Source organism: Myxocyprinus asiaticus, chromosome 9, assembly GCF_019703515.2.
Source record: "Myxocyprinus asiaticus isolate MX2 ecotype Aquarium Trade chromosome 9, UBuf_Myxa_2, whole genome shotgun sequence".
NCBI classification, from domain to species: Eukaryota; Metazoa; Chordata; class Actinopteri; order Cypriniformes; family Catostomidae; genus Myxocyprinus; species Myxocyprinus asiaticus.
In genome coordinates, this window is record NC_059352.1 from 41,330,302 (window position 1) to 41,356,879 (window position 26,578).

Below are 26,578 nucleotides of genomic sequence, written 5' to 3' on the forward strand. Positions count from 1 at the left end.
TTAAATAAGAAATGTGTGTGCTATCTTTCTTTAAAATAAATACCACTTACTTATCTAATGTAATGACATTCATACATTTTTAAGTGTGACTTAAGTGTCCAACTACTTTATGAGGCCACTGTATAAATATATTATTATTTATAAGTAATTAAGATTAATGAGCTTAAAAAAATACAAAAATAAAAATAAAAAGTTAAAAAACAAGTTTAATGAGTTAATGTCTTGGTTACTTTCGTAACCTCCGTTCCCTGATGGAGGGAACGAGACGTTGTGTTGATGTAGTGACACAAGGGGTCACTCTTGGGAGCCCCAAACACCTCTGATCTTTGAGAAAAGGCCAATGGGAATTTGCATGCCACTCCCCCGGACATACGGGTATAAAAGGAGCTGGCTCACAATTCAGGTTTTGGGGTCCAGGGTCCACTACTTCGTGAACAGGACTGGGGGTAAAAAGCGCACGTCTTCGCCTCCAGGAGGGGAAAGGTGCTGTATGCAAGCGGTACACCTGGCCAGTTGTCCCGCAACTTACCTGCTCGTACCTGACAACACACAGGACGAGACCAGCTCAACCTGGAGATTGTAGAACCTCGTGAAGGTATTGGGTGTTGCCCAGTCCGCTGCTCTGCAGATATCTGCTAAAGAGGCACCATTATTCAGAGCCCAGGATGCCACCACACTCCTAGTAGAGTGTGCTCGTAGCCCCAAGGGGGGCGGCACGTCCTGGGCGTGATATGCCAAAGCGATGGTGTCAATGACCCAGTGGGCGATCCTCTGTTTGGAGACAGCGCTCCCTTTCCGCTATCCTCCAAAGCAGACAAAAAGCTGCTCAGAGCATCTAAGCTCTGCATGCGATCCAAATAAATGCGCAAAACATGCACCGGACACAGTAACGACAAGGCTGGGTCTGCCTCCTCTTGGGGCAGTGCTTGCAGGTTCACCACCTGATCCCGAAACAGGGCCGTGGGAACCATGGGCACATAGCCTGGTCGGGGTCTCAGTACCACGTGAGAGTATCCCGTACCGAACTCCAGGCACGTCACCAACAGAGAACACCTGCAGGTCCCCTACCCTCTTGATGGAAGTGAGTGCAGTCAGGAGGGCAGTCTTCAAGGAGAGTGCTTTTAGCTCAACTGACCCCAGGGGCTCAAATGGAGCTCCCCGTAGGCCTTGAAGGACCACGGAGAGATCCCATGAGGGAATGAGGTGCGGTCTGGGAGGATTCAACCTCCTCATGCCTCTCAGGAACCTGATGATCAGGTTGTGCTTCCCTAAATACTTACCACATTGTGGTGCGCCACCATAGCAGCCACGTACACCCTCAAGGTGGGGGGGGGACAGCCACCCCACCAGCCTCTCCTGCAAGAAGGAAAGCACTGACCCGACTGCGTATATCTGGGGGTCTTCGCGTCAGGAAGAACACCACTTAGCGAACAGACACCATTTCAAGGCATACAGGAGCCTCGTAGAGGGAGCCCTAGACTGAGTGATCGTGTCTACCACCGCGGGCAGTAGGCCACTTAGGTCTTCCATGTGCCATCCAAGGGTCAGAGGTCTGGTCATGGGTGCCAGATGGTGAATTTACCGGGGGGTGTCTACCTGTGCTTGACCGAATCGACTCCAAATCAGCTGGACCACCTGGGGGTGGAGTCTCCACTTTCCCCTGAGCGTGACCTGCTGTGACAGCACGTCCGTCGCACCATTGAGGTCGCCCGGGATGTGAGTGGCTCGCAACGACTTGAGCCGCTGTTGACTCCAGAGGAGGAGAGTTATGTACGCTACCCTCGCCGTGTTGTCCATCTGGACCAACACGTGCTTGTCCTGGATCAATGGCCAAAGCCTCCGCAGGGCGAGTGATACTGCCAGCAACTCGAGGCTGTTGATATATCCACCTGGGGAATCGCTGAGTACCCCCTGGCAGCCCATAAATTAGGTCTGGGCAGTGAAAGGTGCCTGCCACAATCTCGTGAGCTCATCATGCACCTCAGGGAAGAATGGAACTGGAGCGTGGTGTGGCCGTGAGCGGCGCTCTGAGCCCAGGAACCAATCATCAAGCTGCGAGGGTTCAGGGCAGGGTGGAGGGCTCCACTCAAGCCCGACGCTCACGGCAGCCCGGGCAAGTATGGCCGCCAGCTCCGCGTCGGCCTCAGACTGGGTGACCACACCTGAAGGTGGGAGCCCAATCGAGTCCTCCGCGTCAGACAGGACGAGCCCGCTCTCCGATGCTGCGATCAACAGCTCATCCTCTTCGCGAGCCCTGAATGAGACCGTGACCTCGCCCTGAGACGAGCCGGCGGTCTCATCCCAGAACTCGACGGGGCGAACGAGCGTGCTGGGGAATGGGAGGTCTGTGGGGGCATACCTGGTGGAATGGCTCCCATTGGGGTCCCCAAATCCAGTGCTAACCGACGTGGCCTCAAACCCGTAGGTAGAAGGAACGCAGCGAGAAGCTGCTGGGGTGGCTTTCCCTCTGAGGAAGGAAAGCCGCGACCGCAATGTTGCCATGGTCATGTTCTTGCAGTGAGGACATGACCCCTCCACGAATGCTGTCTCCACGTGGGCAGCGCCCAAGCATGTAAGACAGCGATCGTGGCCATCGGGAGCAGAGAGGTAACGACCGCAACCAGGAATTATACGAAAACGGAAAGGCATCTTTAAAAAGACGCTCACCGTGAGTGCCACTTTTTTAGAAGGAAAATATACTCTTTCAGAGGAAGAATATACTCTTTTAGTCTGCTGAAGCGCCCAGGGGCGTTCTCTGCACACCAATGGTGCAAGAGGGGGAGAAGCCGCTGTAATGCGCCATAAATCCAACAGCTTTGTAGAGGTGAATGGATCGGTGGAGGAATTCAGCTCGCTGAAACACAACCGATCGGCTCCGAAGAGAAAATCTGAATGAGTGTTTGCGAGCCAGCTCCTTTTATACCCGTATGTCCGGGGGAGTGGCATGCAAATTCCACTTGCCAATTCCCATTGGCCTTTTCTCAAAGATCAGAGGTGTTTGGGGCTCCCAAGAATGACCCCTAGTGTCACTACATCGACACAACGTCGAGAGAGTGAAAGATAGGGAACAATATGTTCCAGGTTTTTTTTGTTGTTGTTGTAATTATTATTATTATTTTGGTCAAAACAAGTCATGTAAGATTAACATTTATGTGGTTAAATTCTAAATGCACTCCGAAAAAGTACATTTACATTATTTTTTATTATTTTTTTATTTATTTTTTTGTTATTTTGAACACATTTTTATACATTTTTGAGTTGGCAGATACTCCAGAATAATATTTCTTTCTACAATGTGTGAGTTTGTGTGTTGAGGGGGTCACTTCTAACAGTTGAACTATGTTACTGAACAACACTACAACACTGAAGTCAAACAAGCACACACACAAACATCTGTCATATCTTTTTTTTCCATGCACAGAAGAATGGCAAATCCAAGTGTCTTCTATAGATGCTGTAATTATTGCAGAAACAGCCTCCTTTAACCCTTTAAGCTCCGAAGGTGTTTTTAAAGATTTCCTATTTCAGTTGCATAACCAGAAATTATAGGCTTATAAAAAATAAAACAAATAAATAAAAAAAAAAAAAAAAAACACAAGGAGGGTCAATTGTTTGGCATCATTGTAAAGAACACTTTACTAATTTTTTGATGATATAGATTATGATACATTCTAAGACTCTCAGCCTATTAAACTAACCCAAACTTGTTGACAATACATATCTCTGGATGTAAATAAGGTGGCTCCAAAAACCTGTTTCTGTTTTGTTCCCAATCATGTTATCTGTATCTGAGAATACATTTGTGTTGAGATGACAAAGCAATCAAAAGTTATAGCATTACAAATACAATTTATCATAGTGCCCAAAAACATCTCCATGTGTCCAAAAGCCTCTCCAAACAAATAAAACATAATAACTGTACATAAGAACTATTTACACATGCAAACACAACAGTGACTAAAGGTATGCATAGCATGGAGACATGCTTTTAGTAATGAGATTTCACAGAATGAGTGCCTTTTGACTCAAATGAGTCTGCTGAGTTTGTGTTATTTACTTGGCGCCATCTCCTAAATCAAATCAAATCAAATCACTTTTATTGTCACACAACCATATACACAAGTGCAATTGTGTGTGAAATTCTTGGGTGCAGTTCCGAGCAACATAGTAGTCTTGACAGTGATGAGACATATACCAATTTACAATAAACATCAGATTTACAACACAATTTAAAATCTAATATACACATAATTACACACAACACAATATAAAAATAATAACATACAATGTACAGTATACAATACACACAATATAGAATACACATTATACAATAAAAAAGTATATATAGTATATATAAAATGTACAGTAGGTTGCATTGTACTGTATTGATATACAGGCTGTCAGTTGATAGTAAGTTGCCAGTGTGTTGTTAAGAGAGAATATAATATAATAATAATATAATTTATGACAGTCCGGTGTGAGATATAAGAGTAAGAGTAATAAAGTGCAGTGCTGATGTATTTTGATCGTGGGAGATCAAGAGTTCAAAGTCTGATTTCTTGGGGGAAGAAGCTGTCATGAAGTCGGCTGGTGCGGTCCTGATGCTGCAATACCACCTGCCTGATGGTAGCAGTGAGAACAGCCCATGGCTCGGGTGGCTGGAGTCTCTGATGATCCTCCGAGCTTTTTTCACACACCGCCTGGTATATATGTCCTGGAGGGAGGGAAGCTCACCTCCGATGATGTGTCTGGCAGTTCGCACCACCCTTTGCAGGACTTTGTGGTTGTGGGCAGTGCTATTGCCGTACCAGGCGGAGATGCAGCCAGTCAGGATGCTCTCTACAGTGCAGGTGTAGAACCGTGTGAGGATGTGGTGGTTCATTCCAAACTTCCTCAGCCGTCTCAGGAAGAAGAGGTGCTGATGATACTTCTTCACAACGGCTTCAGTGTGGATGTACCATGTCAGTTCCTCAGTGATGTGGACACCCAGGAACTTGAAGCTGCTGACTCTCTCCACTGGTGCTCCATTAATGGTGATGGGACTATGTTCTCTATCTCTTCTCCTGAAGTCCACCACAAGCTCCTTTGTCTTACTGACGTTGAGGGAGAGGTTGTGCTCCTGACACCAGTGTGTCAGAGTGTGCACCTCCTCTCTGTTGGCTGTTTCATCATTGTCAGTGATCAGACCTACCACCGTCGTATCATCAGCAAACTTAATGATGGCACTGGAGCTGTGTGTTGCCACACAGTCATGTGTGTACAGGGAATACAGGAGTGGGCTGAGAACACAGCCCTGCGGGGCTCCAGTGTTGAGGGTCAGTGATGAGGAGATGTTGCTGCCCATTCTAACCACCTGGCGTCTGCTTGACAGGAAGTCAAGGATCCAGCTGCACAGCGAGCTGTTTAAGCCCAGAGCCCGGAGTTTCTCATCAAGCTTGGAGGGCACTATGGTGTTGAATGCTGAGCTGTAGTCTACAAACAACATTCTCACATAATTATTCTTTTTTTCCAGGTGGGAGAGAGCAGTGTGTATTGTAGATGCAATGGCATCATCAGTGGAGCGTTTGTTGTGGTAAGCAAACTGCAATGGGTCTAGTGAGGGAGGCAGCACAGAGCAGATGTAATCTCTGATTAGTCTCTCAAAGCATTTGCTGATGATGGGGGTCAGAGGAACAGGACGCCAGTCATTTAAGCAAGTGATTTTGGATTGCTTTGGTACAGGCACAATGGTGGACATTTTAAAGCATATGGGGTCTACAGACAAAGAGAGGGAAAGGTTGAAAATGTCCGTAAAAACACCAGCCAGTTGGTTCACGCATGCTCTGATGACGTGGCCCGGAATGCCGTCTGGACCCGCGGCTTTGCGGATATGCACCCGTCGGAAGGATCGGGTTACATCCGCTACAGAGACGGAGAGTGAACTAACCTCTGTAGCGTCGGCCGCAAGAGCTCTCTCCACGAGGGTGGTGTTATTTCCCTCAAAACGAGCATAAAAAGTATTTAGCTCATCCGGGAGAGAGGCAGCAGTGTTCATGGCGGAGTTTTTATTCCCTTTAAAGTCCATGATGATGTTAATTCCCTGCCACATGCTTCTAGAGTTGGTGATGTTAAACTGTCCTTCAATCTTGTTCCTGTACTGACGTTTTGCTGTCCTGATAACTGGCTTGTTTATGCTCCTCTGCGTTCCCGGAATTAAAAGCGGAGGTCCGCGCATCAAGTGCCGCGCGAACATCGCTATTAATCCAAGGTTTCTGGTTTGGGTAGATCCGTATTGTTCTGGTCGGAACGACGTCCTCTACGCACTTTCTGATGAAACACGTTACGCTATCAGCGTAAAGCTCGATGTTGTCATCAGAGACGGACCAGAACGCCTCCCAGTCCGCGTGATCAAAACAGTCTTGTAGAGTCTGATTGGTCTGACCAGCACTGGATCGTTCTGAGGGTGGGTGCTTCTTGTTTCAGTTTCTGCCCTTAAGCGATTTGCCAAATGGTGGGTGGGGGAGGGATTTGTAGCCGTCCCGGAAGGGAGAGTAGCAATGGTCCAAAACCTATTCCCCTCGTGTGTTGAAACTGATGTGTTGGTGGTATTTTGGTGCGACTGATTTGAAACTGGCTTTATTAAAGTCCCCGGTCACAATGAACGCGGCCTCAGGGTGCGCGGTTTCCTGCTTGCTTATAATCCCGTACAGTCCCTTGAGTGCCCGGTCTGTGTCGGAACGACACAGTTCCGACACAGTTCCTTGAGTGCCCGGTCTGTGTCGGCTTGTGGCGGGATGTACACAGCAGTGATAATGACCGCTGTGAATTCCCTCGGTAGCCAGAATGGTTGACACAGAAGCATGAGAAATTCCAGATCAGGAGAGCAGAAAGACTTGATAGATGGACGTTCCTCTGATCACAGAGTGGCCATATGTAACATTGTAACATCCTAGTGGCCATATGTAACATTGCGCTTCTTGTGGATTATCTAATGATCTATGCATCTGATTACCTTGTGTGTGGGCTTGATTGAAAGATAATCGGCTCCTATTAAGTAATGGTATGTGATATTTTATGTTCCGTTCATTTTTCGTGAAGTTATAAGTGAAAACGCGGCATATAAGCAACACCAACATAATAGTCAAAGTCTAATACTTAGCTGTTACTCGCTATATTTTTGTCTGTGAGTAAAACAAATAGGGTTGTATTCAATTCTTTGAGAGCTTTCCAACAACATATGACACATGGCAATTTGATGAGTTTGATGTTTTTACTAATTACAATAATATGTACAGTGCAAATGATAATATATATATATATATATATATTATCAAAATGGAACACTTCTGATTTGTCTTCTGATCCAATCTTAAAGGGTTAAGTCACACTGAGGTCAAAATATACAGTGGGGGTCTGAGCTTTTGCACTTTCTCTAATCAATCTTTTGTTCTTATTACAAATTATTTTATCAGTATAACTATTTGAGTGAAACATTGAATTAAAAACTAACATGATTTTTTGAGAATGTAGAAGTATGCAATCACATCAGCTCTGCTTGTGCATAGAATGTAAACAAAGTTAGCCTATAGGGAGTTGATGTCTTTGAACTTCTTAAGTTTTTGGTGTTAAATTAGTCAGTTCTAATTTTTTATAACTCATTAAAAAAGTTTAGACAGGTCTTAAAGGAAAACTTTAAACAACTACAACAATGATTTGAACAGCTTCGGCTCTCAAACTGGTACTAAACAACTAAACTAGTTACCACTCCTAGTTCGCACATAACACAACTATGTACAATAAACACAGTGAAATAGCCTATCATTATTAAAAGTAATAGCAGTCAAAATAAATACAGCAGAACACTGCACTCCAACCATTTCAGATTTTGTCAGGTATCGTGTATTGTCCTTGAGTTTTATATTATTAACATAATTCCTCATATTTTAGCTGTGGGAACAGTTAGCTGATGATTATCAATATATACTGAATTACTTATTTGTTTTACCTGTAATAAAATCTACAAGACAAATCTGCTGCAAACGTGTCACTACACATGCATCTATTCTTATCTTGTTGCTGAATTGCTGGTGTCCACTATGGTCTTTTTATTTAATTAACAGCTGAAATCATTATTCTCAGTCTGATGTCATGGTGCTGTCGACCTCCTGCTGTAATAATACATTCATAATACAAATGACACTCAGGTTCATTATCAGTTAAAGTCTTACAAAGAGAGTGTTATGGTGACTCAAAATGTAATTCCAAAATTGTAAACAAATGCAATTCCAACGATAACCTAAAGGGGTCAATATACCACCTAAATAAAACAGGAAGAAAACTCTTGCGCCATTAAACAATACTGTTTGACAACTGAGCCTGTTGTATGTCTTTATTAGATTTGAAAAGAGTATGAGAAAATATCCACACACCTCCAGAGAAATAGCACTATACAAACCCAAATCACACACACACTAACTGACTGAATACTGAGATGCAGTGAGAAATGCATTTGAAGAGGACGCCTGAATTAATCAGAGCTGTTTACTTACAGTAAACGAAGGGTAGAAAAAGAGAGACAGGGAGGGAAGGAAAGGGGATGGGCAAACATTGGTTAGCATGTGTGTTTGTGTGTAGTTTATGTTACTGTGTTAGTGGCTTCTAATGGAGGCTATCACTGGCACTATTGAGCTAAAGCATTCAGTCCTTCATCTCGTTTTATTAGGACTCAGTAAGGGTGATGACCTCCTTCCATGCTTTACGATGAATGTGTGTGTGTGTGTTAGACCAGTTTCACACCACATACATAAGCAGCACGGAAGCAGCGTTGCATCATAACTGAAAAAGTAGGCTTGCAGTGGTGCTACTGCATAAAAGAGCTGTGGCTTTATACAGAAAATAAATTGTTTTTACTTCAACAATCGCCAAAAGTTATAAAAACGGAGTGACTATTTGCACTAGGTGTAAATAGCACCTGCCACGCAATGTGGCTATTTGCACTCAAACAGTCTGGTGGAAACACAGAAATTGAAGACAAACTGCACCCTTACGTGTCGCTGTAATGGTGTAGTGTGTTGAGAAGGTCTTGATGGACTTTTTTTTGTGCGGACGACCCGGGTTTGATTTACTCTTTTGTCCCACTTTTCCCCATCTTGTTTCCTGTCTCCACCCTTTATATTTCCATTAATACTACTAACGATTAATACAAATTAATATATTTCCTCACAGTGAAGATCGGGGAGTTGAGAGAAAGGTCTGATCCGGGTCAAATTAACCATGGTTTTACTATAGTAATATGGCAGTAACCATGTTTTTTGGCAGTAGCCATAGTTTTATTGCAATTAACCATGGTGTTACTTTAGTAATATGGTGTTAATATAGTAACCATGTTCAGGGGTGGACTGGGAAGTGAAATCGGCCCAGGATTTTACATAGAAACTGACCCAAAAGTTGTTGAGGGTGGGGGTTTGAAATCTGGGCAAAAAAGTTGTTTGGTGGGGGGGGGGTGTCACTGTCCTTTTCTGCATATCGCTGCCCCCTTCGGCATATTACGCCGCCGTTTTGTGGCCTGTTCTGCATAACGCGGCGGCCCATTTCAGCTTATCACGGCCCATTCAGCCCGTTTCGCGGCCGATGGCCAGTCCGCCCCTGACCATGTTTAATTTTGTGGTTACAGTTATTTTATGACAAAATACCATCGTGATACTATGGTTACTGTAATAAACCATGGTTAATTTCTGGGATGGTGATGGGAAGATTAGGGGCAGGTTTTGGGGACTCTAAATAAAAACAATAAACATTCTTCAGTGATGCCCCTATACTGTATGTTAGTATTTAATTAGGGGTGTAAATAGTATCTGCCACTATTTTCACTGGGGTGCAAATAGCATCTAACACTATTTGCACTTAGTGCAAATAGCCTCTGCCTTATAAAAAAATGTACCAGCAGTGGACTATTGAGAGCTATTACCAACTTCAGCATCACAAAATCTAACTTACATCACATTTACATCCAAATGTTAATCAATCTACATGGAGACAAAAACCACAAAGTATAACTATAAACTGCTTAATCATATAGTTGAGTCATATTTACTAAATAGAAGGTGCTTCTTTGTGTCTCTCACTGCTTGTCGAACTTAAAAAAGTAGTTTGCTCCATTACCATATTTAACTTATGTTATGGTCCCATATGGCTAAATACTGTGTTGATAAATAAATTCACAGAGCATTTTACGCATATTTTCAGTGCGCTATGCACGGCATATGTGTATTTTGTGAAACAGGCATTAGTGCTTGTGAGTGTGTATGTCTGCAAAAAGGAGGAGAGGGGGCATTGAATGCTCAAGAAAATGTACTCTCCCTTTCCATCACACACACAGGCATGCTTGTGTGTATGTGTGTTTTTTGTTCCAAATGGCCATATATACAAGCAGGTGATGGAAGGGTCAGTGTGTGTGAGATGCACAGATGTTCACACTGTCCCCCACATACACATAATGAAACACACACACATTTACAGACAACAATTTATCATTCTTCCTAATCTGATTTGAACAAATGGCATGGTTACTTGTGTAACCTCCGTTCCCTGATGGAGGGAACTAGACATTGTGTCGATGTAGTGACACTAGGGGTCACTCTTGGGAGCCCGAGACACCTCTGGTCTTTGATAAAAGGCCAATGAAAATTGGTGAGTGGTATTTGCATGCCACTCCCCTGGACATACGGGTATAAAAGGAGCTGGTATGCAACCACTCATTCAGGTTTTATGCTGAGGAGCCGATATAAGGTCCGGCCATTTAAGCGGGTAGTTCAGCGTTGTGGCAGGAGGGACACAACGTCTCGTTCACTCCATCAGGGAACGGAGGTTACACAAGTAACCATGATGACCCCTATCTGTCACTCACTTGACGTTGTGTCGATGTAGTGACATTAGGGGTCCCTATACGAAACTCCACAATTGGCTGAACTGTGTTACGTGAACTGGCGGTGTGTGGTGGGCAGACTACTGTGTGCCTCATAGCCAGAACACCAGGTCGACACGTAACCTCCCCCAACATAGTTATGAGTGTCGAACGGCCCTTTTTGGGGACAATTCGACTACCCAAAAGATATAGACAGGCTTAACCCAGTCGTGGCTTCTTTTCCCCTATTTTTTTTCCCACTCCCTAAAAAAGAAGGAGGATTATCCGACTGGGCCGTCAGGTCTAATCGGCGGGTGTCCCTCCCAAGGGGAAGACACAGCGGAGACCACACCTCGCCCAAAGTGAGGGGGGGATATTTAAGTGGAAGGATACGTCACATGGTCTTTCCAACCATGTGGAGAGTCTTCAAGGTAGATCATGCCCAATGGGGGAGGAGTTACTACAAACATGGAAACTGGGACAGGGGGGCTCTGCCCAAGGAAGACGCAGTTTGCCAACAGGGAAACGAATTAGCGGAAGATATATATCGCATGGGGTTAGCCTTACAGGGAATCGCCACATGCAGAACACCTACCCCAGAACAGGGCTCTTAGTTAGCGCGTGTACTGGGCCGGCAGCGAATCTCTCCGAAAACTCGACTGCCACAGGGCTCGGAGGAAATCAAGCAGGGAACAAACTTGTGAACACTACTGGGAATTAATGGCACACGTCTTCAGCTCAAAAGGAGGTGGAAGGCGCTATGTGCAAGCGATACACCCGGCTGGCTATCCCGGGCTTATCCGCTTGTGTCGCGTGCCACTACCTGGGACGAAACCGGTTCCACCCGGAGGTTGTAGAACCTTGCAAAGGTGTTGGGTGTTGCCCAGCCCGCTGCACTGCAAATGTCTGTTATAGAGGCACCCCTGGCCAGGGTCCAGGGAGCCGCTACAACCTCGATAGAATGGGCTCATCGCCCTACCGGGGGTGGCATATCCTAGGCGACATATGCCATAGTTATGGCGTCAGTGAGCCAGTGGGCGATCCTCTGCTTGGAGACAGTGCTTCCTTTCCGCTGTGCACCAAAGCAGACAAAGAGCTGCTCAGAGATTCTAAAGCTCTGCGTGCGATCCAAGTAGATGCGTAAAGCGCGCACCGGACACAGCGACGACAGGTCTGGGTCTGCCTCCTCCTGAGGCAGCACCTGCAGGTTCACCACCTGGTCCCTAAAAGGGGTGGTGGGAACCCGCGAGGAGCGTGAGGTCCGAGAACCACACCTGGGTGGCCAGTAGGGTGCTACCAGGACGACCTGCTCCTCGTCCACCCTGACCTTGCACAGGGTCTGTGCAAGTAGGCTCACTGGGGGAAAATGCATATTTGCACATGCCAGGGGACCAGCTGTGTGCCAGTGCATTTATGCCGAGGAGGGCCTCGGTCAGGGCGTACCAGAGCGGGCAGTGGGGATGATTCTTGGGAGGCGAACAGGTGCACCTGTGCCTGTCCGAATCGACTCCAAATCAGCTGGACCACCTGAGGGTGGAGTCTCCACTCTCCCCTGAGGGTAACCTGTCATGACAGCGCGTCCGCTGTAGTGTTGAGGTTGCCCGGGATGTGAATGGCTCGCATTGACTTGAAGTGCTGCTGACTCCAGAGGAGGAGATGGTGGGCGAGTTGTGACATTCAATGAGAGCACAGACCACCTTGGCGGTTGACATATGCTACCATTGCTGTGTTGTCTATCTGAACTAACACGTGCTTGCCCTGGATCAACGGCTGAAACCTCCGCAGGGCGAGCAGAATTGTCAACATCTTGAGGCAGTTGATGTGCCAATGCAGTCGCGGGCTCGTCCACAAGCTGGGGGCTGCGTGCCCATTGCAAACAGTGCCCCAGCCCGTTTTGGTGGCGTCCGTCATGACCATGACGCACCTGGAGACCAGTTCTAGGGGAACACCTGCCCGTAGAAACGAGAGGTCAGTCCAAGGGCTGAAAAGATGGTGATAGACTGGCGTGATGCCCACGCGATGTGTCCCACGGCGCCATGCCCATCTCAGGACTCAAGTCTGAAGCCAGTGCTGAAGCGGTCTCATATCATCAACCCGAGCAGGGTGGCCATCGCTGAGGATGCCATATGCCCCAAGAGCCTCTGAAAAAGTTTCAGTGGAACCGCTGTTTTCTGTTTGAACGCCTTCAAACAGACCAAAACCGACTGGGCGTGCTCGTTCCTGAGGCGTGCTGTCAAAGAGACCGAGTCCAACTCCAAACCAAGAAATAAGATGCTCTGAACTGGGAGGAGCTTGCTCTTTTCCCGGTTGACCCGAAGCCCTAGTCGGCTGAGGTGTAAGAGCACCAAGTCCCTGTGTGCGCACAACATGTAACAGCTAAGATTAGCCAGTCGTCAAGATAGTTGAGAATGCGAATGCCCACCTCCCTTAGCGGGGCAAGGTCTGCCTCTGCGACCTTCGTGAAGATGCAAACCGCAGGTAGGGTCTGTGTCGAGGAAGGATCAAGACGTGGAAGTACGCGTCCTTCAGGTCTACCACTGCAAACCAACCTTGATGCCAGACGCTCGCCAGAATGCGTTTTCGCATCCGCATCTTGAACGGGGGTCTGTGTAAAGCCCAGTTAGGTACTCACTGGTCCAAAATTGGCCGCAACCCACCAACTTTTTTTGGTACGATGAAGTAGGGGCTGTAAAACCCCTTCTTCATCTCGACTGGAGGGACAGGTTCTATCGCGCCCTTCCGTAGGAGGGTAGTGATCTCCGCACAAAGTAGCAGCGTTTTCATCCTTCACCAAGGTGAAGTGGACACTGCTGAACCTGGGCGGACGCCCGGCGAACTGAATTGCGTAGCCAAATCGGACGGTCTGGGCCAGCCATCACGACGGATTGGAAAGCGCAAGCCACACATCCAAGTTCCGCGCAAGGGGGACAAAAGGGACAACGTCATCGGACGTACCGGCAGGTGGGGCCTCGTGGCAGGGTGGAGCTTGAAGTGTCACACCATGTCGTAGCCGTGCTGAGTCTAAGGACATCGTAGCAAATATCTGGCTCCTTGTGACCACCTCCGGAACAGCCTGGGATGGGGGAGGAAGAGGCCTGTCCTCATGACCCATGGAGACTGTCACATCGGGGGCGGATTTGTGCCACAGCTGGGCGCTCAGGGGCGGGAGACCGCCGCTGTAGCGCCAAACCTGCCAAATAGTGTGGTGGACGGTGGTCGTGATGACGGACGTGCACACCGAATACGTGACCCAGGAAACAAGGAAACCACTCTTGCTGAACTCTTGAGTACTGCAGCCACTTGGGCATGCAGCGCAATTAAATGCAAAAGGTAACAAAAAGATGGAGAGGTCTGCTTACCAGCTCCAGAGCAGCAGGTTTCGTCGTCCCTGGGTCGCCCGTCTCAAGGGCGCTTTAAAGCCTTTCACGGGTTCTGGGCGGCCTCGAGACGGGTGGTGTCTGCTTCCTGCGGTGGGCTCCATGCCGGGGCCGGGCCGAAGGGGCGGGCTGCGGAAGAGCCAGTGCAGTCACCGCAGGAGGATGCCCTTGACGATGAGTAGATGGGGTGTGGGATCTTGAGCCGCACCGGGGCAGGATATGCCGGATAGCCTCCGTCTACTGCTCCACCGTCGAGAACTGCTGGGCAAAGTCCTTGACGGTGTCGCCGAATAGGCCAGCCTGGGAGATGGGGGCAGCAAGGAATCGTGTCCTGTCAGCCTCACCCATCTCGACCAGGTTGAGCCCAAGGTGGTGCTCCTGGACCACTAATGTAGACATCGTCCGCCCGAGAGACCGCACCGTGACCTCCGTCGCTTGGAGAGCGAGGTCGGTCGCCGAGCACAGTTCCTGCATCAATCCTGGTGCTGAACTACCCTCGTGCAGTTCCTTTAGCACCTTGGTGGACTTGCAGGAGAGCCAAGAAGTGCAGGGCGGAGTCGGCTTGTCCAGCGGCACCGTAGACCTTGGCCGTCAGAGACGACATAAACCTATAGGCCTTGGATGGGTGCTTTGGGCACCTGCGCCAGGTGGTGGCACTCTGCGGGCATAGGTGCACCGCGAGCACCTTTATCCACCAGGGGATTGCCGAATAGCCCTTGGCCACCCCACCATCGTGGGTAGTGAGGGCAGGGAAGCTGAAAAGATCAGGACTGGGCAGTAAAAAGTGCCTCCCATGACCTTGTCAGCTCTTCATGCACTTCTGGGAAGAAAGGAATGGGGGCGGGGCGTGGCTTTGAGCGGCGCCGCGAGCTGAGGAACCAATCATCGAGCCGCAAGGTTTCAGGGAAGAGCAGAGGGTTCCACTCTATCCGATGCTCGCGGCTGCCCGGGAAAGCATGTCGTCATCTCCGCATCAGCCTGTGACTGGGCAATCGTCCCCAAAGGGAGGAGCCCAGCTGAGGCTTCCGTGTCCGACTGAATGAGCCTGCTCTCCAATGCTGCGCTCGAGAGCTCATCACTTTCGCTGGCTCCGAATAAGAGGTCGAACTCGCCATGAGACGAGCCGGCGGACTCATCCGGAAGCCCGATCAGGGCAGACGAGCATGCTGGGAAATGGGAGGTCCGCGGGGGGTTACCCGGCGGAGGCGGTCCCATTGGGGTCCCCAAATCGCCCCCAGTACTAGCCGTGCTGGCCTCATACCCGTGGCTCGCTTTCTTACGAAGGCGGCCTGCGACCGCATCGTTGCCATGGACATGTCCTCGCAATGAGAACATGACCATCCATGAACGCTGTCTCCACGTGAGCAGTGCCCAGACACAAAAGACAGTGATCGTGACTGTCAGAAGGCGAGATATAACGAGCGCAACCAGGAATAACACACAATCGGAAAGGCATCTTTAAAAAGACGCGTCTTTAAAAAGACGTTCCGTATGTGCCGCTCTTTTAGAGAAATATACTCTTTTAGAGAAATATTCTCTTATTTCTGCCGAAGCGCCCAGGGGCATTCTCTGCATTGCACCAGTGCAGAGGGGGGAGAAGCCACTGAAATGCGCCATCAGATCCAGCAGAGGTGAATGAACAGTCGTGGGAATTCAGCTCAGTGAGCGTGACCGTTCGGCTCCGAAGAGAAAATCTGAATGAGTGGTTGCATACCAGCTCCTTTTATACCCGTATGTCCGGGGGAGTGGCATGCAAATACCACTCACCAATTTTCATTGGCCTTTTATCAAAGACCAGAGGTGTCTTGGGCTCCCAAGAGTGACCCCTAGTGTCAATACATTGACACAATGTCGAGTGATTGACAGATAGGGAACCAATAATCCTTTGTCTAGGCTTTGTATGTTTTCGTTTTTTTTTTTTACAAAAATGCATTCAGCATGAAATTGGAAATCAAAATATCCATTCAAACCTATGAATTTACTTTCCTGTAGTTACTGATTTGAGCTCTGTATAAGACTGCTAGTCTTGCACTGGTTCCTCTGTCAGATGTATCACTGTATGAGGCATTGTTAGGTACTGCTCAGTAAGGAAATGCAGATCGATCTTGAAATATCAAGCCTTCCGATACTGATGTTGTATTGAAAGAATTAATAATGATAAATGATGACAACAAGAAAACAAGAATCATTATTTCATTCCACTAAACGCTGAAGCTAAATATATAAGATAAAGATGTATAAAAACCATAAACAAAGACTGAACCACTACACACACACCTACACATTAGCACACACATTTATAAAGGAGATAATGATCTATCTACAGTGCATCCGGAAAGTATTCACAGCGCTTCACTTTTTCCACATTTTGTTATGTTACAGCCTTATTCCAAAATGGATTAAATTCATTATTTTCCTCAAAATTCTACAAACAGTGCCCCATAATGACAACGTGAAAGAAGTTTGTTTGAAATCTTTGCAAATTTATTCAAAATAAAAATCGGAAAAAATCACATGTACATAAGTATTCACAGCCTTTGCTCAATACTTTGTTGAAGCACCTTTGGCACCAATTACAGCCTCAAGTCTTTTTGAGTATGATGCTACAAGCTTGGCACACCTATTTTTGGGCAGTTTCTCCCATTCTTCTTTGCAGGACCTCTCAAGCTCCATCAGATTGGATGGGGATCGTTGGTGCACAGCCATTTTCAGATCTCTCCAGAGATGTTAAATCGGGTTCAAGTCTGGGCTCTGGCTGGGCCACTCAAGGACATTTACAGAGTTGTCCCGGAGCCACTTCTTTGTTATCTTGGCTGTGTGCTTAGGGTCGTTGTCCTGTTGGAAGATGAACCTTCGCCCCAGTCTGAGGTCCAGAGCGCTCTGGAGCAGGTTTTCATCAAGGATGTCTCTGTACATTGCTGCATTCATCTTTCCCTTGATCCTGACTAGTCTCCCAGTTCCTGCCGCTGAGAAACATCCCCACAGCATGATGCTGCCACCACCATGCTTCACTGTAGGGATGGTATTGGCCAGGTGATGAGCGGTGCCTGGTTTCCTCCAGACATGACGCTTGCCATTCAGGCCAAAGAATTCAATCTTTGTTTCATCAGACCAGAGAATTTAGTTTCTCATGGTCTGAGAGTCTTCCAGGCGGGCTGTCATGTGCCTTTTACTGAAGAGTGGCTTCTGTCTGGCCACTCTACCATACAGGCCTGATTGGTGGTGTGCTGCAGAGATGGTTGTTCTTCTGGAAGGTTCTCCTCTCTCCACAGAGAAATGCTGGAGCGCTGTCAGAGTGACCATCGGGTTCTTGGTCACCTCCCTGACTAAGGCCCTTCTCCCCCGATTGCTCAGTTTGGCCGGGTGGCCAGCTCTAGGAAGATCCTGGTGGTTCCAAACTTTTACGGATGATGGAGGTCACTGTGCTCATTGGGACCTTCAATGCTGCAGAATTTTTTCTGTACCCTTCCCCAGATCTGTGCCTCGATACAATCCTGTCTCGGAGGTCTACAGACAATTCCTTGGACTTCATGGCTTGGTTTGTGCTCTGACATTCACTGTTAACTGTGGGACCTTATATAGACAGGTGTGTGCCTTTCCAAATCATGTCCAATCAACTGAATTTATCACAGGTGGACTCCAGTCAAGTTGTAGAAACACCTCAAGGATGATCAGTGGAAACAGGATGCACCTGAGCTCAATTTTGTGTGTCATGGCAAAGGCTGTGAATTCTTATGTACATGTGATTTTTTTTGTTTTTTATTTGTAATAAATTTGCAAATATTTCAAACAAACTTCTTTCACATTGTCATTATGGGGCATTGTTTGTAGAATTTTGAGGAAAATAATGAATTTAATCCATTTTGGAATAAGGCTGTAACATAACAAAATGTGGAAAAAGTGAATCGCTGTGAATACTTTCCGGATACACTGTATGTATGTATGTATCTATCTATCTATCTATCTATCTATCTATCTATCTATCTATCTATCTGTCTGTCTGTCTGTCTGTCTGTCTGTCTGTCTGTCTAATTCTCTAGGATGAGTTACAGTCTTGATTAAGAGATTTTGGTCTTGGTTTAGGGATTTTGAAAAAAACCTTAACCAAGTCTGTAAAATAACAATGTTTTGGTTTTGTCAAGCCAACTTAATGGCTGTTAAAACAAGTTTTAATCTTTCCACCCATCTGCCATGTTTGGACAAACAGATAGACCCACCCCAAACTTACGCCATTGGTTGGGCCAAACTAGTTATGTTCAGCCCAGTAAGGACACACTAACAGATTCCAATTCCGTTTTGTGCCACTAGTGGCACACTAGTGTCGCGGGCAGGTGCGCACACAATACAACAGAAAAAATAGAAAAAGCCCCTGCAGCGTTTCGGTCAAAGACCTTCTTCAGGCATTTCTTTGAAGATTCTTCCAGTTTAAATTAAGGGAAGGATATGAATGTTGCAGTCTTGATTTACTCAAAAAGTTTCTCCACTGAGTCTGGTGAGACGCTCAACTGAACCAGAGAAGGTTAATGGTGGCGGGACAGCTTCCTATCACCATAAACGAAAAAAATTAAAAATTCACTAAAGCTTCATGTCAAAGCATTTTTATTGACCTCTTGGACTGTTTACTTCACAAAAGAACCTCTGATGACAGCAAAAGCATGCAGTGACTGCAAGATAATCACTTTCGTTTAGAACCAACATACGACAACTTTTATTACTGTTCGCATAGATGTTGAAAGATTCCTATTCTCATTTACTAGCGAGTTTTAAGCCTTTCTTAAATGGCATTTTCATGGGCGTCTGGGGGGTATGAAGCGTTCATGAATCCGGAGGATCATTTTTATGAAGCTCCATTTTACGTGTAAAGTACTACCAATTTACTCATATATTTATGAAAGTTTCATGAATGAGGCACTTTAATTGTGGCCTCTGGCACCTTGTAACCATATGACTGTTTCTGCTTAGAAATAATTCACATTGTCTGTCTAGAATAAGAAAAGAGTGAGAGAGCAGGACAGAAATGGAAGGCAGTTCGTCTGAGTATGAAAGTTGGATCAATAGCATCTCAGTAAGTGAACTTGTACGAATCACATCCATTCATCTCTCTCCCTCTCTTACACACACACTCTTTCCATCAATCCTGTTCTCCATCTGGGAATAGAGGCTGGCTTCAGGGCTCTGGGCAGCAGCATCAGACCACAGGAGAAGGGCATCCCCATACACGCCCATACAGTGGCGGGCAGCAGATCTCATTGCGCATGATACTTAACCAATAACCCTCCCCACCATAGCTAGAGGCTCTCACATGGCCCCAGACTAGCGTTAGTGCCGCTCAATTGTATTAAGAGCAGAAATGAAAGCAGCGTGACCCTTCTTAAGTGCACAAGGAAGCTTTGTGCCGAGCAAGGCCAGGCGATCGAGCAGATGCATCAAAGGCAAATCCCCCCCCCACAGTGCACGGCACGAGTAGACAGATAATGCTATTTATCTGAGTGATGCAGCTCGGCCAGCAACAAGACACAGATGCACGATGTCTAAGTGGAGTGAAGCACTCTGACCAAGTGAGAGAATGTGTGTGTGTTTTCTGTGAGAAGGCATGTGGAGGTGTACCCCAAAGGAGAGGATAATCACAAATGAGATCGGTTTAATATCTCAACTGTTTCTCCAAGACAGCAATGAGATTACAAAGAGAGCATATGGAGATTTTTGCTTATGTCTCCCTGCTTTAGAGCTTCAGAAGAGATCTCAACAAGATATCTTTGCCAAGATACCAAAGTCTGTAATCAAAAGCCAGATATATTTCAATATAAAACATTTCTCAAAGACCCAATTTCAAACCCTCATGTTCCAAACCCGTATGCCTTTCTTTTTTCCTGGATGACAGCTTGTCCCCATTCACTTTCATTGTATAGAAAAGATGCAATAAAAGTGAATGGTGACTGAGTCGAATATTTCATCTAACATCTCCTTTTGTGTTCCACGGAAGAAAGTCATATGGGTTTAAACAACATGAGGGTGAGTAAATGATGACAGAATATATAAATATTTTTTTGAAAATAACTTTAAATCTCCTGAGCTATGAAAAAGAAAACTCTGAGCAAATAAAAATGTCCTGTGAAAAAGTGGGAAGAACACTGATCAAGTGAGAGAATGCGAGTGTGTTTTCTGTGAGAAGACATGTTAATTTGTGACAGTTTGTTTACTCTGCATTTAGTACTGCCTCTGACACATCACCCATTCAACATTTGGTGCTAATAAATAAAATGTAAATATTGGAAGTGCGCTGATTCATACCTTGAAATCACAGATGCACGTCACCGTGTCCCCGATTCGCAGACACTCTCCGTCGAACTTGCATGTGTTTGTGTCGCAAAGAAAAAGATCTGTGTCCTGCTCTTCAAACCCTGTCATGAAACATAAATATAGATTATAGATTATGAAAGGATATTGTACAGCAGTGGTTATCAAATGGGTTTACTTCAGGACCTAGATTTTACATTGCACATCAAGTGGTGACCCAACACAGTGTCAGCCCTGTACTTAATGTATTCTGGATCTTATTTTCTTTAAATAGCAACAAAATTGTCTTTGCACTAAGTGCAAATAGTGTTAGATGCTATTTGCACACAAATGCAAATAGTGGCAGATACTATTTGCACTCCTAATTAAATACTAACATACAGTATCACTGCAGTGTGTTTACTGTGTTTATTAAGAGTCCCACAGACACCCTACAGTACACCAACTCCTAGCCCTAAACCTAACCCTAACCTTCCCTTACAGAAATTAACCATAGTTTTACAACAGTAAGCTTAGTATCACCAAGGTATTTTGAAGTAAAATCATGGAAACCACAAAATGCAATTTTTTTACTATATCAACACCATATTACTACAGAAACACCATGGTTAATCACATTAAAAATATGGCTTCTGCCAAAAAGCATGGTTACTACTATATTACTATGGTAAAACCATGGTTAATTTTACCAAACCTTATCAAACCTTTCTCTCAACTCCCTGACCGTCACATTGATCAAATCACTGTGAGGCAACCAACATTTAAAAACATTTTTACTTATAATCACAAGTAGTATTAAAGGAAATATTAAGAGTGGAAACAGGATGGGGAAAAGTTGGGAATCAAACCCAAGTTGTCCACATGAAAAAGCACACCCTCACTTTACACACCACGCCATTGTAGCAACATTTTGGGGAGCAGTTTGTCTTCAATTTGTGGGTTTCTACTAGACTATTTGAGTGCAAATAGCTGCACTGTGTGGCAGGTGCTATTTAAACCTAGTGCAAATAGTCACTCCATTTTATTTTACCTTAAGCAGTTTTGTTCATGGTTTTTAAGAGTGATGGCATGTCATGCAACCTTCCCAAGTTGGCATCTGTAGAGTTCGATTGGATGTAAGTCCTTTGATGTCAACAACAAAAGACAACCACCACCCCCCCCCACACACACACCCTTTTGAAAGTTGATAAGCCTATTATTACTATCCTAAATGTACAATTATATAGTACATTGTATTTTATTATTTACATTTTATTATAGTTTTTCACTACTGTCCACTACCCCATCTGTAACCACCAGTTAAGAACCACTCATGGGGAGCCTGGGGAGCTCAGCAAGTAAAGATGCTGACTACCACACCTGGAGTCGCAAGTTCGAATCCAGGGCGTGCTGAGTGACTCCAGTCAGGCTTCCTAAGCAACCAATTTGCCCGGTTGCTAGGGTGGGTAGGGTCACGTTGTGTTAACCTCCTTGTGGTCACTATAATGTGGTTCTCGCTCTCGGTGGGGCACGTGGTGAGTTGTGCGTAGATGCTGCGGAGAATAGCATGAGCCTCCACACGTGCTACGTCTCCGCGGTAGCTCAACAAGCCAAGTGATAAGATGCTCAGGTTGACTGTCTCAGACGCGGAGGCAACTAAGATTTGTCCTCTGCCACCCAGATTGAGGCGAGTCACAATGCCACCACAAGGACTTAGAGCACATTGGGAATTGGGCATGCCAAATAAAAAAAATAAAAATAAAAAAAAGAACCACTCATGTACAAAACAAGCCAAGAATATAGTATTCAACATTTCAAAAGGTCAGTTTACATGCATAACCTAACTGTTATTCTGGTTTGTAAATAATGGAAAAAAAAAAAAAAAAAAAAAAAAAACATACAAATAATGTTAACATACTTCGCTTTAGGCACGAAATTTTGGTTTTTGTCTTAAAATTTCACAGTACCAGTCATGTCACAGGCTCTAAAATAAAAATAAATTTAAAAATGTCTCACTATCTTATGCCATGGGTTCAACATTTCAAGCAATCTTTTCCTAGAGTGCACCAGTGGTCAGATAAGCCACTCTGCTTCATTATAACTGAGTAAACACATCATCAGTGTGAAACAGTCTCACAGAATTACTTCCTCAGGACAAAAGGTCTTTTGGTTCCAAGCTCTGGATAGAGGATATAAAAGCTAAAGCATATCATGACTGCAGCAGCAAACAACAGCTACTCTGTTACAAAAGCCGCTTTGAAAAAGTAGATTGTGTCACTGGTTTGGGATAATAACAGATAGGAGTATGAAGCTTAAAGACCTATGTTGAAAGTGAGGGCAGGATGTCTTTTAATGGACTGAGGTTTTCTCCTCCTGAGGTTTTCTCCAAGAATGGCAAGTTCAAGTTGACAGACAGTTGACAACAACCACACTAAGTCATCGTTCACACAGTTGGTGTTTGGGATTGACAACCATATTTACTAACAGGTGTGACTTTCAAATAGTCTTGTTCATACAACAGTTTACAGGAGTGCATCAAATAGGGTTGGGAAACGAGAACTGGTTCTTATTCGGAACTGGTTCCATTTCAAAATAAATAAATAACAGAACTGTATGATTTTCATAACTTTCTGTTCCATTAACAGTTCTTGATCGAGCATTTTTAGACTAAATACTGTTCTAAAATACTCTGCCTCAGGGTTGTGCACAGACATTTCAAGGGGCAGTGGCTCAAATTGAGAAAATGGGACTACTACTAATACTACTACTGTTGTTGCTGTTATAACTAGTGTTCCATTCAAAGATTCCCATGTCTTTCTTACTCTTTATCAAACTCTTAGTATTAGGTTATCTTTAAAGTACTTCACTAAAATCCTTTCACCATTGGCTCCTGATGCTCAAAAGACTCTCCCTCACTTCTTGTAGTTTATGCCTCATCTTGAATGGAATGAATTAGACTTTTCACTTATTGTTAAATAGAATAGTATTGTCTATATACATGTATATTGTTATGCTAAATATATAACTCATAACTCATAACAATAATGTATATGATTCCATTTTTATTCTGTATACTAATATTAATTAGTTTGACTTAAAATATGCTTTACTTTGACACACAAAATTATACATTACTTCTTCGCGTGATAAATTATTTTAAAGAAAAAACACTTTACTGGAGACTGTATGAACGATCTTTTGCTATATAATGTATTTTCATCATGATTCACCTGCTTGCTTTCTGGTGCTTTGAATCCAGCTTTGCAAAGAAACACTACCTTCTTTTTTGTGAAGGTCTGATACTGTAAACAGTGTGCAATAATTTGAGCATAATGTGATGCCTGATATGCAGACCTGGTGTTATTTATTGTAGTTAAATTTCATGCTTACTTAATTGTTGTGATCTCTGTCTTTACTGTTATATACAGTTTATATATATGACTGATATGGCTTTATATGTACTGTATATATTTTTTTATATACAGCCAATTGTAGCAGACAGATTGCTTGATATATTCAGTTCAGCAACAGTTCAAGGGCTCACTTAATCTATATCATTTATATTATAACTTTATGATTTAGTAGTGCAGCAATTGTAGTAATTGGAAAGTCATTATTGATTGCAAATAACAACAAAATTAAAGAAAAGTATACATTTTTAGAGACTTACGTTAGCTCTGCGATCTGATCGTTCACCTTGTGAGCTAATGCATGTTTTTAAATGCATCTGGGAGCGCTCATGCAATGTCAGTAATAATTAATGCGCATTTTTGACGCATTTGGACCCGCTCAAGTGTCAAGTGTTGGATCCACTTAAGACCCCTCTCCTCCTCCCCCTGTTGCTCCTGAACCACTGCCTGCAAAACAGAGATGCGACGCAACAGCCGAAGACAGCCATTTAGCGCATGTTTACATATACCAACAAAATAAAAATAAAAAATCACGCAGTGTTGTACTTTACATCATTTCGCTTTGATGCTGGGGCTAAGCGGTGTCTGCAAAATTAATATATGCAAATAAAATTACTTTCTCCAGAGGGACACCTCAGCCCAAGAGGGCAAAGCGGCAGTGGCTTGGGCCACTGTAGCCACCCTCCTGTGCACGTCCCTGCTCTGCCTGTGTTTCCTACTGCACTATTTAGCGGCAGCACTGCCTAGTACTGATTCTACAGCGTGAAACACACAGCACATCCAGTGTTGTCCGATTCCCATGCAAATGACTAATGAGCCAGTTCTTTTAAATCTACAGCTTGAAACTAACAGCGAGATCAGTGTAGTCCTATTCCTGAACAAATTACTCTTATGAGCCAGTTCTTTCAAATCTACTCTACAGCATAAAACACAGCTCAACCAAGTGGTTTCTGAACAATGACTCTTATGAGCTGGTTCTTTTTAGTGAATCAAAAACACTTCAGCGGGTGCAATTAACCTCACTGACCTGTAAGTTTGGACTTACGTCATGTCAAGCTCACACCTAAACACACTTTATATCTGATTTGTTATATCTGCTCTGTTGAAATCTGAAATGATTTCATAATTTGTCAAAAGAATGCTGAGGGGAGTAAATGCAATAAAAATTAAACATTTTGATTTCCAAATATTTTTAAAAAGTAAGAATCGTGAAACTTTTAGGAATCTAAATCATTAAGGGGAACCTGAATTGTTAAATTCCTTATGATTCCCATAGTAACGAATGATGCTTGTATGAACGAATAATCAAAGTCAAGTCCCTTTTCTATTCTTGCAATAATTTACGCCTGTAACCATAGTGACAGTGACTGAAGTAAATATCAAAAATGGTGACTTCCATAACACCAAAAAGTCTTATCACAATTGACATGCAGTTATTTAATTAATCAAAGTCCAACCATTTGAGATTAGTCAAATCTTTATTAACTGACAGCAACTTCGAATGCTTTGTGTACAGCGCAGCTTTAGGGTTGCACCGAGACCACAAAACTGGTGGGAGCAGCTTCTTTGTGCAAGACAGCGACTGGATCTAAAACCTTTGGATGACATACAGCTTCTAACTCTATGTGAGTTAGCTCCTACCTCTGTGAGTCACCTCATGAAAAAAATAAAAAACGTGTGAAGACAGTGACAGATAACTAGTAGTCCACTGCGGTCTCGTTCACAAAGGTATACCAAACTCTCTCTCAAAATTCAGTTTTGAGTCCTAAAAATTTAAGCAGTTCTCTCATTTATAACTGATCTGAGTCCAACAACAACCTTATTAAGCTCTCTAAAACAGGACTGACATCCATATTCTGTTGCTCTGTTAACACAGCCAAAGAAATAACTATTACACTATTGAAGAAGCAACGTTCTAAATCCCTTATTAGGTGTGTGAGTCCTTTGCACATACACAAATACACAATGTGAAACTATTATGTACAAAGACTTCAGCAATGAAAAGTGGCCAAAATTGAACTCAATGGCTTCCTCCTGTAAACACACAGACGTACAGGATGATCGCAAGATGAATATTTCATAAGCTCCACCATCTGCAAGTCAAAGAGCAAGATGGGCTGAGGACCCATGTCACACAGTGTAATGTTACAACATGGAACCTCACAGTGTGTGAGATGGTGTCTTTGGGTTCCCACTGTTTTTTTTTGTTGTTTTTTTTTTTTCTGTATTTTCAGTGCCTATACACTTGTGAAAAAGTGCACTTACAGTAAGTGTATTGATCGTCTACTTGAAATCCTTAAATTACGTTTTTATAAAGAATACCTTCAGGTAATTCAAATAAATGAAAAGGATATTAGTATAATGTAAGGGAATACATTTTCATTACTAAACATTTAAAAAAGGTACACTTTAGTATTAATGTCAATTTAAGAATATTCTTTTTAAAGTACATTTTAAATCAATACTTTTTATAATGCTTTAGTGTGCTTGAAAGAAGTGCAATCAAAAGAATTTACTGTCTAACATACTAAAGCATATACTGTATAAGTATATTTGATTATGTTAACTATGTTATTAGAAATTATTTTTAAAGTCAATGCATTCTACAATGTTCATCAGTATCCCAGGGCAGT

The 26,578-nt window shown here is 44.4% G+C and overlaps 1 protein-coding gene across 1 annotated transcript in view; it reads right to left on the bottom strand.

Annotated features, from left to right (window-relative positions):
• The window catches only part of LOC127446277 (tomoregulin-2-like), a 179,833-nt gene that overhangs the window by 124,676 nt on the left and 28,579 nt on the right, over positions 1–26,578 (bottom strand). Inside the window, exon 2 of the mRNA XM_051707053.1 lies at positions 20,551–20,660. Within this exon, the coding sequence (XP_051563013.1) occupies positions 20,551–20,660 (110 nt within the window). The remainder of the gene's footprint in view (positions 1–20,550; positions 20,661–26,578) is intronic.